General features: G+C 29.2%; 2 protein-coding genes across 15 annotated transcripts in view; one reads left to right on the forward strand and one right to left on the reverse strand.

The window, feature by feature from the left end:
* LOC127066103 (uncharacterized) overlaps positions 1-7,141 on the forward strand; it is a 150,399-nt gene extending 143,258 nt beyond the window's left edge. For all 5 annotated transcript variants that reach the window (XM_050999423.1, XM_050999424.1, XM_050999426.1 and 2 more), the window contains 5 exons: positions 1,063-1,241; positions 1,633-1,794; positions 2,427-2,703; positions 4,516-4,657; positions 4,943-7,141. In XM_050999423.1, the coding sequence (XP_050855380.1) occupies positions 1,063-1,241; positions 1,633-1,794; positions 2,427-2,703; positions 4,516-4,657; positions 4,943-5,138 (956 nt within the window). In that variant the 3' untranslated portion in view covers positions 5,139-7,141. The remainder of the gene's footprint in view (positions 1-1,062; positions 1,242-1,632; positions 1,795-2,426; positions 2,704-4,515; positions 4,658-4,942) is intronic.
* Positions 6,256-12,773, reverse strand: part of LOC127066098 (inositol 1,4,5-trisphosphate receptor) — a 33,461-nt gene continuing 26,943 nt past the window's right edge. For 8 of the 10 annotated variants that reach the window (XM_050999391.1, XM_050999395.1, XM_050999393.1 and 5 more), the window contains 11 exons: positions 12,598-12,747; positions 12,198-12,513; positions 11,920-12,092; positions 11,674-11,838; positions 11,394-11,574; positions 11,209-11,301; positions 10,943-11,115; positions 10,703-10,868; positions 10,482-10,642; positions 10,248-10,409; positions 6,256-10,173 (listed from right to left, as the gene is read on the reverse strand). In XM_050999391.1, the coding sequence (XP_050855348.1) occupies positions 10,099-10,173; positions 10,248-10,409; positions 10,482-10,642; positions 10,703-10,868; positions 10,943-11,115; positions 11,209-11,301; positions 11,394-11,574; positions 11,674-11,838; positions 11,920-12,092; positions 12,198-12,513; positions 12,598-12,747 (1,815 nt within the window). In that variant the 3' untranslated portion in view covers positions 6,256-10,098. The remainder of the gene's footprint in view (positions 10,174-10,247; positions 10,410-10,481; positions 10,643-10,702; positions 10,869-10,942; positions 11,116-11,208; positions 11,302-11,393; positions 11,575-11,673; positions 11,839-11,919; positions 12,093-12,197; positions 12,514-12,597; positions 12,748-12,773) is intronic. The other 2 variants (XM_050999392.1, XM_050999400.1) reach the window with 1 other exon arrangement.

A 12,773-nucleotide genomic window follows, 5' to 3' on the forward strand; every position in this document is an offset into this window, starting at 1 on the left:
TCTCTCTCTCTCTCTTTCATTCATTTATTTCATTCTCGTATCATCTTCTTAAATGTAAAATTCATAGTGTTATTGTTGCATCGTAATTACTATTTTCTTTCTTTCTCTTTCTTTTTTTTTGTATTTATTTATTTTTTTTTCTTTTTTCAATTATCACGTCTTCTTCCCTTTGTGAAGTACTGATAGAAATAATCTTGTCGGTACTTTCTTTTAAAAATAGTCAAGGTAAGCTATACGAAACGAAGTCGATAAAAAAAAAAGTAAGAACGATCTCGCATTCCCTTTGAAATTCAATCGACGGTTTCAGAAATCGACGATAAGATGACCATCAAAGGTTAGCTTCCATTTATTAGCCTTTTACTCTTAACGAAATCAACTTAAAACGGTATATTAGCTGCAAAAGACAAATTGACTCTTGGACACGCTTCAGATAGCCACTTCGTCCATTCGCTCGACGCTGCATCATCCAGCTTCGATGTTGGTACCGCTCTTACACTATATTAAATACACTTCATTAATTATATTTGCATTCAGAAAATAAGCGACTCTCAGCCCGTAACGTCGCTCTCAAAGCGAATTTTAAACGAACGTTCGTTTAAGATAAATTATAAACTTTTGTTGGAAATCTGTCGTCGGATACCTATTGAAACTTTTTCAAATTTCATTTCTGCGATAGAATATTTGCGTCGATATAAAGAGAAGAAAACATTAAAAAAAAAAAAAAAGAAAAAATTCCATTAAATACCTACAATATTCTAGGTGAAGATGAATGGAATTTTCCTATTGAATGTATTTTATACCTTCGAAGGTATAAATCGAAATAAATTTAAAATATTCGAATGAATGATTTAATCTTTTCAAAAAAAAAAGGTAAACACTACATATTTAATCATAAATTCAATGAATATTCTGTTCAATTAATCTTATATCAAACATCATTAACGTATTATCGTTGGTAATATAAGGAACGGTTTAAAATCATTTTCAATAATCTCATAAATCGTTAGATTATAGAGGCCGATTCTGATTCACGCACAGAGACCATCGTTTTGTACGTTCTAGAACGCGAAGGCGGTACCCAACAACCCGGAAGCTTATGCGACGTCGAATATTATGGATTAACTTCATTGGAGGAAGGTACCGTGGTACATCCAGAACCGCATCGATTGTTCGCCGTAGAGGGCCCAGCAAAATGCAAACAACATTTTATTCCAGCGACCAATCAGTCGGTCATCATAACCGTGAGTTTCGCAACAAAAAACTAATAATAACGTACTCTTTTTTATGAGAATATACTTTTCTATTATAAAAACCATTTACTTCATAAACGATTGAACAATGACGAATAATAGCTCCCATGAGTTCATTTTATTTAATTACGTTTGCTTATTAATTATCAGAAATAGCGACATTGTTCAAGTTTTCTCCTCGTGTTCTCAATAAAATGACGTTTCTTTCAGAAATAGAAAACATCAAATATATACGTATGTATGTAAATATGTACGAAGTATAAGCAATTAAAATTAATGAAAAGAATGAAACTAACTCATCTTTCTTTATTTGCCGACGAACATTTATTTTTATTATTTCTTCTTTTCTTGTAATTTTTTTTTTCTTCTTCTTTGTTCTTAGGTGGAAAGCAGTTCAAAACAGATATCGAATAATCTCTGCGAAACGAAATGCGGTGACAGTGGATGTCATTGCGTCAGTAATAAATCATTGGAGAATATGGATCATCTTCTGCTCGTCTCTGAAACTGGTCATGTCGTCACCTGTCTCTGCGGAAACTATCAGGTAATCCGAGCCTGATTTCTTCTTTGAAAGTAATCCTCGACGACGTAATCTCGACGACGACGATTTATCTTTCTACCCGTTTCCTCTCCCGTTACTTTCGCGAAATTGCTTCCTTCAAAAGTTCGAAGAAGCACTACTCATTGAACTCTAGCTCGTTTAATTCGGAAAATGTTCTACGAACAGCCGTTGATTCTCTTCGGTGGGAAGCCGAATCGTTCTTATTTTACTTCTCTGCCACACTCCACGTCCGATATCAAGAGTTTCATTCAAAATTTATTCACCGGAGATACGCTCGTAACGCGAGGCCATCCATCGATCGGATGCCTTATATATAAATTATCCGTTCTCTTTACGAATCCTCATTTATCTCTCGTTCGTTTCCTTCTCTTCTTTCTTCGATTTGAAAAAAAAGAAAAAAGAAAAAAAAAAGAGAAGGAAAGAGAAAAAAAATCCAACGATTTTTTTCGATCGATCGTTTCATCAGAGCTTTCCTTTTTTTTTCCTTTTTCCTTCTCGCTTGATTAACGATAATTTTCATTAAATCAAAGATAATTTTCTTTTCTATTTTAAAACACTTTGAATCGAATAATTATGAGCTTATTTGTTTATTTATATTAATATATACGATATAGGATTGGCTGCCAGTAGGAATACGAAGTTGGACACCGGTTTATATCGAATGGTCGAGATTTTCGATGGGAGGTCTGAATTTTCGTGCAGCTTATAAGTTCGTCAAGGATACTTATTGCGGTGATCATACCACGAGAAAACTTGAAGGTGAGGTGAACGGTGGCGACCTAGCGAAAGCTGGCTTAAAGCTCAATCAGTATTATCAGCAGAAGTGTACTTGGATCTTAGAATCTCTGAACGATCGACAGCTTACCATCGAGGTGAAGTCTAATCAGAGCAGTAAGTAGATTTTTCTTAATAAAATGTAATTAAGATCTCTGAAAATTCTCTCTTTTTCTCTTTCTTTTTTTCTCTTTCTTTTTTTCTGTTCCTCTTTAAATTGTTTTAAGCATGAAATAACACGGACCTAACAGATTAAAAATAGAATTTATCATATGAAACGTTCGAATCCTTTGAAACGATTTACAAAATGATTAAATATGGATAATGAATATTTTTATGACTAAGATCAAAGCATCGTCAATCATGCGAGACTCGTATGTATATATTCATATTTGTAATATAGACATGAAAACACGTTCCTGCCGTCTCTTAAAATAAAAAAATATTAAAAGGGAAAAAAGAAAATAATAAATTTCAACAAAGTCTCTCCATCACACGTATACGTATGCAATAAGCCATCGACGTATATACAAAGGGACGCTACTATGTATTATTGATTAAATTTTTTGTGCGAAAATAAAAAAGAAGAAAAAAGAAAGAGAGAAAAGAAAAAAGTATTATCACGGTTTTTCGGTGACAACTTATCCTCGAAAAACAATTCTCGAACTTGCGTAACAATCTGATAAATTTTGTACATACGTTATGCGCAATGCGGATTCCTAAAGGATTTGGAAAGAAATAAGTAAAAATTTAGGAAAAATTCTAAAGGAGGTATATTAAAACCATTTCCTTTTCCGCTCTTGGCGAAGCTCGTAGTTGTAGTTTCGTCTCTGTAATTCTCCATTTCTTTCTCAGACAGTGGTTGGTAGAAGCTAAGAAAGAAAACCTTGGGAGAGGAAAAAAAGAAAGAAAAAAGAAAAAAAAGAAATAAAAAAGAGGAAAAAAGAAAGAGAAGAGAAGTAAAAAGAAAACAGAATAAAAAAAAAAGAAAGAAAGAAAAAAGGAAGACGATAATAGTTTCATAGCAAAGCTTTTGTTTTTGTTGTCGTACTAAATCCAATAGGGTCTTTTTAATTTCGAGTCTCGTTCTCATTCGTTTCCAGAGTTTTTATTTATATAGCTCTTTGCCGATTTTGCTCGTTCTACGAAATCTATAAATGCAATACTGCAACGCCGAGTGAAACGTCCTTGATATAACCAGCGAATCTGATTGGCTATCTCGCTCTAACTTTAAAGCAACTTTATATCACGCTTTACGCGTCTATTTTTCTTATTGGCAAAAACGATCGTATTTACTGATACTATACGTAACAAGACAGAGATAACGAGACGTCTGGTAATTGAAAATATATTCCATAGAGTGATGAAACAACGATCAAATGTTCTTTCATCCACGATTCACCATAAATTGTAATCAATGTGACCACCGTAAATATGGAAATCCTACGACTCTGTCACAGAGATCCTACTCCGCGGATTTGGGGAGAATCAAGGATGTGGATAGAATCGAAAATCTCCTCTTATCACTGTGTGTCGTCTCTGGGATATTCTCATAAAAAATGCACGATACTTTCCTCTATATTCTTTGTTTGTTTGTCTGCTTTTTTTTTCTTTTCTTTTAAATATATTACTAACATTCTTTCTAGTACATGTATACAAATATTTCCATAGTACTTATGAAAAGCTTCAAAAATTCCATTGATATTGTCGAGTAGCGAAAGAACACTATAATAATAATTAATTTCAAAATGCAAAATTAAGAGGCTTTTTTTTATAACAAGTTTCAAAATCAAAGCGAAAACGATTTCGAAATTAGAAACTACTTTTCAAATTTTAAACTTTAAAAGTTTGATAATTGATGACACACAGAGATAAAAGAATAGCAATCGTTGATATAAAATATTTAACAACGTTTGCCTATTTTTCTAGGACCATGTACGGCATGGAATCTCACCATACATAAGTACAACGAAAACGGCGATCCCGCGGGAGAAAGATTGCACACATTTTGCTCGAGGGACGTGCACAAAAATTTCACGCTACCTTGGAAGGAGAATACCGCTGTAGTTAGGCAAGTTTCTTACCAAACTACTCCGAGCGATTAACCATTGAACTTTGTTAAAGTTTTTTACGACCTTCCCTATTATCTCGTTTAAAAGATAGTTCTTCTTCTTTATTTTATTTTGTTTTTTTATCCTGCTTACTAACAAAGATATATTGATCTTCGTAAAATATACTTGAGTAAACCACGATGAAAACTATTTGTGTTATTTGTCGGACGAAAAGAAAAAAGAAAGAAGAAGAAAATTAATAATAAATCATTATTAAATTATTAATATTACCTTTCTTTCGATAGATTACAAGCCTTGGGTAGAACAGCGCCTCAATATACCATGAAGTGGAGAAGCCATACTGTTATCGCAAATACCCGACAAAGTGGACCATCACCAGCCCCGAATCATATTAGCGATTCCTCGATTAATATTAAGCCAAAAAAGAAAATTATTTTCACCTTCCTCATGATATTATTGATCTATTCGATCGATTGTTGAGGACTTTCTATTCCTTGACTAATCATCTACACGTTCCTGTTAATTAAACGAGCCTAATTTTACGTTGTGTATATAAAATATGTCGATAAAGAGAAAGAAATGACTGAGCGTTAACGTTCAACCTGAAGTAACTTTGACAATTCAAAAAAAAAGAGAGAGAGAGAGAGAGAGAGAGTTAATCAAGTCACCATGATATATGAGATTTTGCAAAAGTCGACTATATTATCACTTTTTACAAAGAAATTATTGTCGAATCTATCGGCAAATATATACCGATATAATCTGTTTCGTAAACTTTATTTTACCGAGAATAACCATTTTTTTTTTTTAACAAGAATAAAGAAATACCTTAAATAACAAGTAAACCCGTATTCGCACGTATACCCGTATAGGACTTAAATTTGCCAAAATCGTTTGCTACAATAATAATAAAAAAAAAAAAAATGAATGAAATAAAGAAAAGAAAAGAAGAAAAAAATGATTTAGATAACGTGGATAGATTCGTAAAAAAATTCTTTGTAATATTGTCGGTAAATTAATTGATACGACATACACACACGTAGAAGTTCTCATAATATAAAATCACATTAAAGAAAGAAGATAAGAAGATGGCAGCGTCTCGTAAAATCGACTATCTTGTAAAACTAAAAGCTATATCAAGCTCGAAGTCACACAGTGAGTGTAAATATTATATATATATATATATATATACATATATATACATATATACATACATATACAAATATACATATACATATATATATATAGAAAATTGATTTGCAACAAAGGCGATGCACGGATTTGAATTATCGAAAAACACACACGTCATTCTCTATAGCGCGAATGCCAAATTAGACGCGTAAGAAAAAGAAAAAGAAAAAGAAAAAAGAAAAAAGAAAAAAGAAAAAGAAAAAAGAAAGAAGGGATATATAAGGAGTTTTGTAAATACGTCATAAACTTAATAGGATTTGTACAGAATAAAACGAATTATATAAGTCGCCGGAAAATTATTATATGTAAGATATATATATATATATATTATTATATATATATACTTATAAGACATTGATATTTATAACAACACGCGATTCTATGGATAAAAGAAATGGAACAAATGTATTTTAACGAACGAGCTTTATACCCGAGGCACCTTCGAATTTATTGTTACATATATGTTGTGCTAATCGACACATGATTATCACATCTTCCTACGCAAAATTCGTTTCTAGTATAGAAATCTTAGTATGAGCGATCATATCGATAGCAACAAAACGTTCTTGTTGCAATTATGCATTTATAATTGTTATATAATTCAATGAATCTTTTATGTCTTCGTTATTCTTTGACAATGGGTCATTGACAGAAAAAAAGATTTCTTACACAAAGTGCTACTTAAATACGTCATTAGCAAGAACATATGTTAAAGCTTATAACAGAAGAAAAGAAAAAGAGTATTTAACGATATTCAAATACAATATTAACAGTTTAATACGCGGCTACAAGGAAAAAGATAAGAGAAAAAAGACAAAAGAAGAGAAGAAGAAAAAAGATTATAAAATCATCTTACGCTATCCGTCTAAAACGCGTTAGGAAAATAAAACGAAATAATTTCAAGTAACCCATCGATCTCATTACCGTAATATCTATAAGATTTACATTAATAGGAATGCTCATTAATTTCATAGCACTGAGATTAAATTTTGATGATTGTACACTTTTTTAGAATACCTTTCTTATCTACGCGGCCTATAAAGAATATAGTAACTTCCATCCTTCCATATCTTTTTGCAGAAATTTTTGCTATCTATAACGCATACCGAATTTATTTTTTAACGTAAGATTTCGTTGTAAAAACTTCATGAAGACTGACTAGTTTTCGATGTACCCCATTTAATATATACATACGTTTATGTCCCAATTAGTAATTGCGAATGAATTTTTTCGAGTGTTGTAAAATAAAAAGACAAAAAAAAATTGAAAAGAATAAGAAAAAAAAAAAGAAACGATACGGAGTAAAATCTTCAATCTCGTTAAAAAGAATAAAGAGAAAAAAAATTGTGACGAAAGTCTGCGTATAACGAGCACCGACTGCGTATTAAACGGATGACTTGTATGACATTAAAGAAGCACAGGTTTTAATTATTCTAATGAGTCATCGAGAGTTTAGAAATGCAACTTGAGTGATTTGGTGTGTTAAATCGGTTATGTGCTTCCTCCGAAAACAACGGCAACTATTTCACATTTATTCGTCGCCTCTTTTTAGAAAGAAATTTCAAGAGTATTCACCTTAATTAAAAGGAAAAAAAATGAAAAGAAAAAAAAACAAAAAGAAGTGTGAAACGATTTAGATTGAAAGGATTTTTAAATTTTTTCACTTTAAGTGAAATTACCGATTTTGCACAAGATACGTCTTACTTATAGGAAAAATACATGTTACATGTAATAGTTACGTATATATAAGTCACAATAAATAGTCAATTGTTTCATATAAAGTATAAATAAAGTAAACTAAAATATTCGCTCTTTTCTTTCCTATCTCCTTGTTCCTTTATAAATAGATCTTTTGTTTCGTCTGTCATATATAAATGGCAGTTGATAAAAAAGAATAAAATTTATTCACATTGAAATACTAATACAACTTTATATATATATATATAATATATATATATATAATATATAATATATATAATATATATATATATTCTATTTATAATAAGATAAAAAAATGCACACTTGAAAGTAATACATCTCATTACCATCTATTATCATACAATATTCTATAATATTAATTTACAAACTTCGCATACATATAATATAAAATTGACTTAAAGATTCGTTTAATAAAAAAAACATAGGATTAATAAAATTAATTTGTAACACATATATATATATATGTATATATATGTATATAACAATGTAACTATATACATCATATAAAAATTACATCTTTGAAACATAGAAAGTTCATCGTGTAACTCGAAGAATATGAAAGATGTGTACTTTATGTAGAAAGATTTTAACTAATAATAATAATAATTTTAAGAAAAAAAAATCTAATAGATTGCTTATTTAGAATGCTTTAGTAACAACAAAAGTATCAAAGTATTTTATTTAAACATTAAAATTGACGAATATCTAAAAAATAAAACATAATTATATAATAAATTGTTTTCGATATTATGAACAGTTCCATATAATATAATTTTGAACACACAAAACTACGATATATATATATATATATGTATATATATAACCATTTTATATTTCTTATTCCATATTTATTTGATCCCTATGAATTATTATTTTATATTTATAATTGCACTGTGATAAATAAATTAAGAAAAGTTGCTAAATCCAATGAATTGTATTCATCTTTCATATATATATATAATATATATATATATCTATTAATTTTTTAAAAACCTGCTATTAACCAGTGATACACTAATTTCTTTAATTAAAATCTACAATATGATCTATAATAGATATCAGATCCGACACGTATATAGCATAAAGTACATGATACCAATAATATAACATTGACATCAATGACTGTAAAAGCAATATTCCAAATGATATTCATTTTCAACTTTGTTCCATATGTATATATACATTCTAGAATATATTACTATCAGGTGCAATTTATTATATTAGTATATGTTAATATTCTTAAAATTATACATGTCATTCAGTTCTCTTGTATACATCTCTACATTAAAGGATAAAATGATGTAAAAAATAGTCAACATTCCCAATAAAGCAACATATTCATCAAATATCAACAATTAAGAAACACAATAGTATATATGTGTAACATAGATAACAATTGTTTAGATTTGAATTTTTTTTAAATCTACAATATTCGATTTAAAATGAAAAGCATAACAAATTGTGCGCTAATAAAAATGTACTTTCATATCATTCTGAAATACATCTCATATTTCTTTGCTTAGAAATATAAATATAACTTTATACACAAACTATCGAAAGAAAAACGTGTCTGTTTCGTAGGTGATCGCTGAATTTTATTATCAATGAAATAGACTTTCAAGATCTAATTAAAAAAGAAGAATGTATTATGCTATAATAGTATGACTGTGTGATGTGTCAAAGAATAAAAGTAAAAACAAATCGTAGCGATCACTTGCAAAAAAGAAAGTTTCATTTCTTACGAGATGCTAAATACTAGATTCTCATATATAATATATTCGTTTTCTAAATGCAATAACAATAAATCACATTCAATTTAATGCTATAATTGAATAGACAGATCTGACGTAAATGATAAAAATTTGTTTAAACCACTATTAAAATGCTGCATTTAAGTCAATCGAGTTACTTATATACTACTTGCACTCCTACTAAATCAATATAATAAATCTTTAAATTAGAATCCTTTGTTTATACTTTTCACGATATCCCTTCTTAAGTCGCATGTATGAATAGCTATTTTAAATTATTTTCACTATTCGTATTCATGAAAAAAAAAAAAATAATAATAATTGTTTAGATATTTCAAGTAATGTAAATGAATGATTCAGTATCAGAATATAAGATCTTCAAGATAATATAAATTATAATAAGTTGAGATGGCATGATAAATAATAAAAAAAAAAAAAACTGAAGTCCGCATCATACCTAATATCTCCATGTCATATCATTTCATTATATAGATCATTTTCTTCAAAATTAGGAACAAAACCGTACGCATATTCCGAGATGCCTACCTATCGATTTTTAATGTCCTTAAATTTTGCCAGAAACATATGGACATGTATCCTTTTAGAATATCAAGGTAAAATGCAGCTACGGCTAAGGACATAACAACTTAGTTTTAAATTTATACAGATAATGTGTATACAGATATCTGTATAAATTTAAAATATTTATTTAAAATTTTTAAATATATATATATATATATATATTTCTTTTACATCCGTAGCATTTTTCAAATCCGCGTTTATATATTATGTAAAAGCGGAGATGCAGAATTTAAAAGACCGAGACGTTGTTTTTGCTTTCTTTGTTCCGTCATCTAATGAGGAAATATAAAAAGAAATATAACGATACAAATAATTATGTAAATAATATAAATAAAAAATGATATACCTGATCACGCAATTCTGTAAGTTGCTGTGAAAGACATTTTACCAATTGCTGAGTAGATTCTAATTGTGACTGTAAACTTCTCAATTCTACTTGTTCTCCCTCACCCTCGTCAGCCGCTAAAGATTTTGCTCTTAATCGTGGAAACCAATCAAGATTTCTATCCTGTATAAACATATGAAATATTACAAGAAATAAACAATAATCAAATACTTATTAATATATGCAAATAATTACCTTCACCATTGCATAAACGTACGACTCCGGACCTGTAAATTCTGTTGGATCTTTTACCTTTACTAAAACGATGAAATAAAGGTAATGCCACATATTGTGTTCATGTTTTACATGTTCTTCGAAAGATACAGTTTTATTATCAAAAGCTGACCTATTTAAACCTATGAAAAAAAATTTATATTATACATATATATATCACACTCGTTGTTGCATAAACTTACCACAAATAAAACAAGTATTCTTTAAAATCAATTCTTTTTGTTGTTTCTCTGATCTAAGATCAGCAAACGTATCGATAATAACACCAAATATGAGATTCAAAACAATAATTATCACTATGAAGAAGAACAGTAAGTCGTATACGACTCTAGCAACAAATAGTGGTTCCTGTAATTTATATGTATTTTACATATTATATTAAAAGTATAATACTAGTAAAAAAAAATTAGTCATATACAAACACAAAATGATATTACTGTGCTTGATGGTGCTCTTAAAACATCACCTATTCCTCCGCCATTTCTTAAACCTTGATTTAATGTTGTAACGATGCACATAACTAATGAATCACAAGCCCGTTCTTTTATTTCACCCCCAATGTTAACCAAATCTTGATTATTTCCTTGTTCGTTAACTAAAATGACATCATGCGAAATAATTATTGAAATAATAAAAACGCGTTAAAAAAATTATATCGAAACAATAATTAATTAAATAAACAGCCAACCTTCACGTATATATCGCGACATTGTTTCACTTGGTTCACACTTTTCACTATTACTAATTTTACAAGTATTGGTAGTTTCATCATCAAGTGTTGCTAAAAATTTAAATCAATGTATATCTCGAATATATTCTTTACTTTAATAATTATGAAGAGCTCACTCAAACACGTTATAAAAATAAACTTACGAATAATTTCTTCGTCCACGCTGACCAGAAAATCATCTTTAAAGAACATAAATCCGATAATAGAAAACATATAAACTAAAATCAAAGCCAATACAGCAGTGAGTATAATAGATCTTCCGTTTCTCGTTACAGATCTTATTACATTGAGCAATGTTTCTTCTCGATAAACCACATCAAAAAGCTGAAAGGAAAAAAAAAAGAAAGAAAGAATTACATTTCCTACAAAACACGTAACATATAATGTTCTTTACAAAAAAAAAATTTCTTCACAAACGCTTACCAAAACCGAATAGAAAAATGGATGCATCAAAAGTCCTAGTACACAAAATATTAAGTATGACGCGTGGTATAATATTTCACCATTTGTAATTATTTGTTCTAAACTTTTAGTTAGGGTCCCCTGATTTCCTATAATACTTATTAGGTGAATAATCTTTAAAACGATCTGAAAAAGGAATAAGATATGTAAAAAAATAAACGAATCCTTTAATATCCCGATTAAAACAAAATATAATCTATTTCGTACCGTAACAAATCCAAGTAACCACAAAGTTGGTTCTGGTCCTATAGAAAATATTAATCGTAAAATTGTTGATGCAACTAATGTACGTATACCCGATTCCCGTGGTAATGTAATGACAATAGCTGCGGATGATAGCATTACAGCCCAAATAAGAGCTGATAAATGAGAACCAAGTTCTATAAAATGAAAAAAAATATATATATATATTAAAAATATATTTTTTTTCACTGTATCTCAAACTTTCCTTAAGTTAAATTATTCTATTTATATATAAAACTTACTTGGTACGGAATCTACAAATGGATAGAAGAATGCTACAATGAGGTTTATAAGGACAGCACAATTAAACAAAATATTACTCCACAATGACATGTAACTGCTCATCCAAAATAATACTGGCTGTCCTCTAAGTTTCTTCTGCCACTTCATTTCATTAAACATATCCTCTGTTCTTTCAAAGAAATCTGATACTTTAGATCCTTGATCATCGCGTTCAGTGGTATGTAACACTTTAATCTTCGTATCAACGGTAATAAGCTCGCATATTTCTGGTATCGGAAAAACTATTTGTTCTAATGTTCTATCATGCCTGACAATCTGAAATAAAAGATTGACCTTTTAAATTTATATATCATATAAATCGAAACGTTTGAAAATAGAATAGACGTGAATAGAACGTACCTCAATTTGAGCTGTATGCGATGCATAATATTGCAATGCTTTATTGATTTTCGGATCGGCATTATTTTCTTCTGATGGTCTTAACATAGTTGCTAACTCTTTATTATGTTGAGCCAATTGATGACATAAGATATAAATATTATGACCGACCTATAATAGATAATTTTAATTATATA

Source organism: Vespula vulgaris, chromosome 9 (assembly GCF_905475345.1).
Source record: "Vespula vulgaris chromosome 9, iyVesVulg1.1, whole genome shotgun sequence".
Classification (NCBI taxonomy): Eukaryota; Metazoa; Arthropoda; class Insecta; order Hymenoptera; family Vespidae; genus Vespula; species Vespula vulgaris.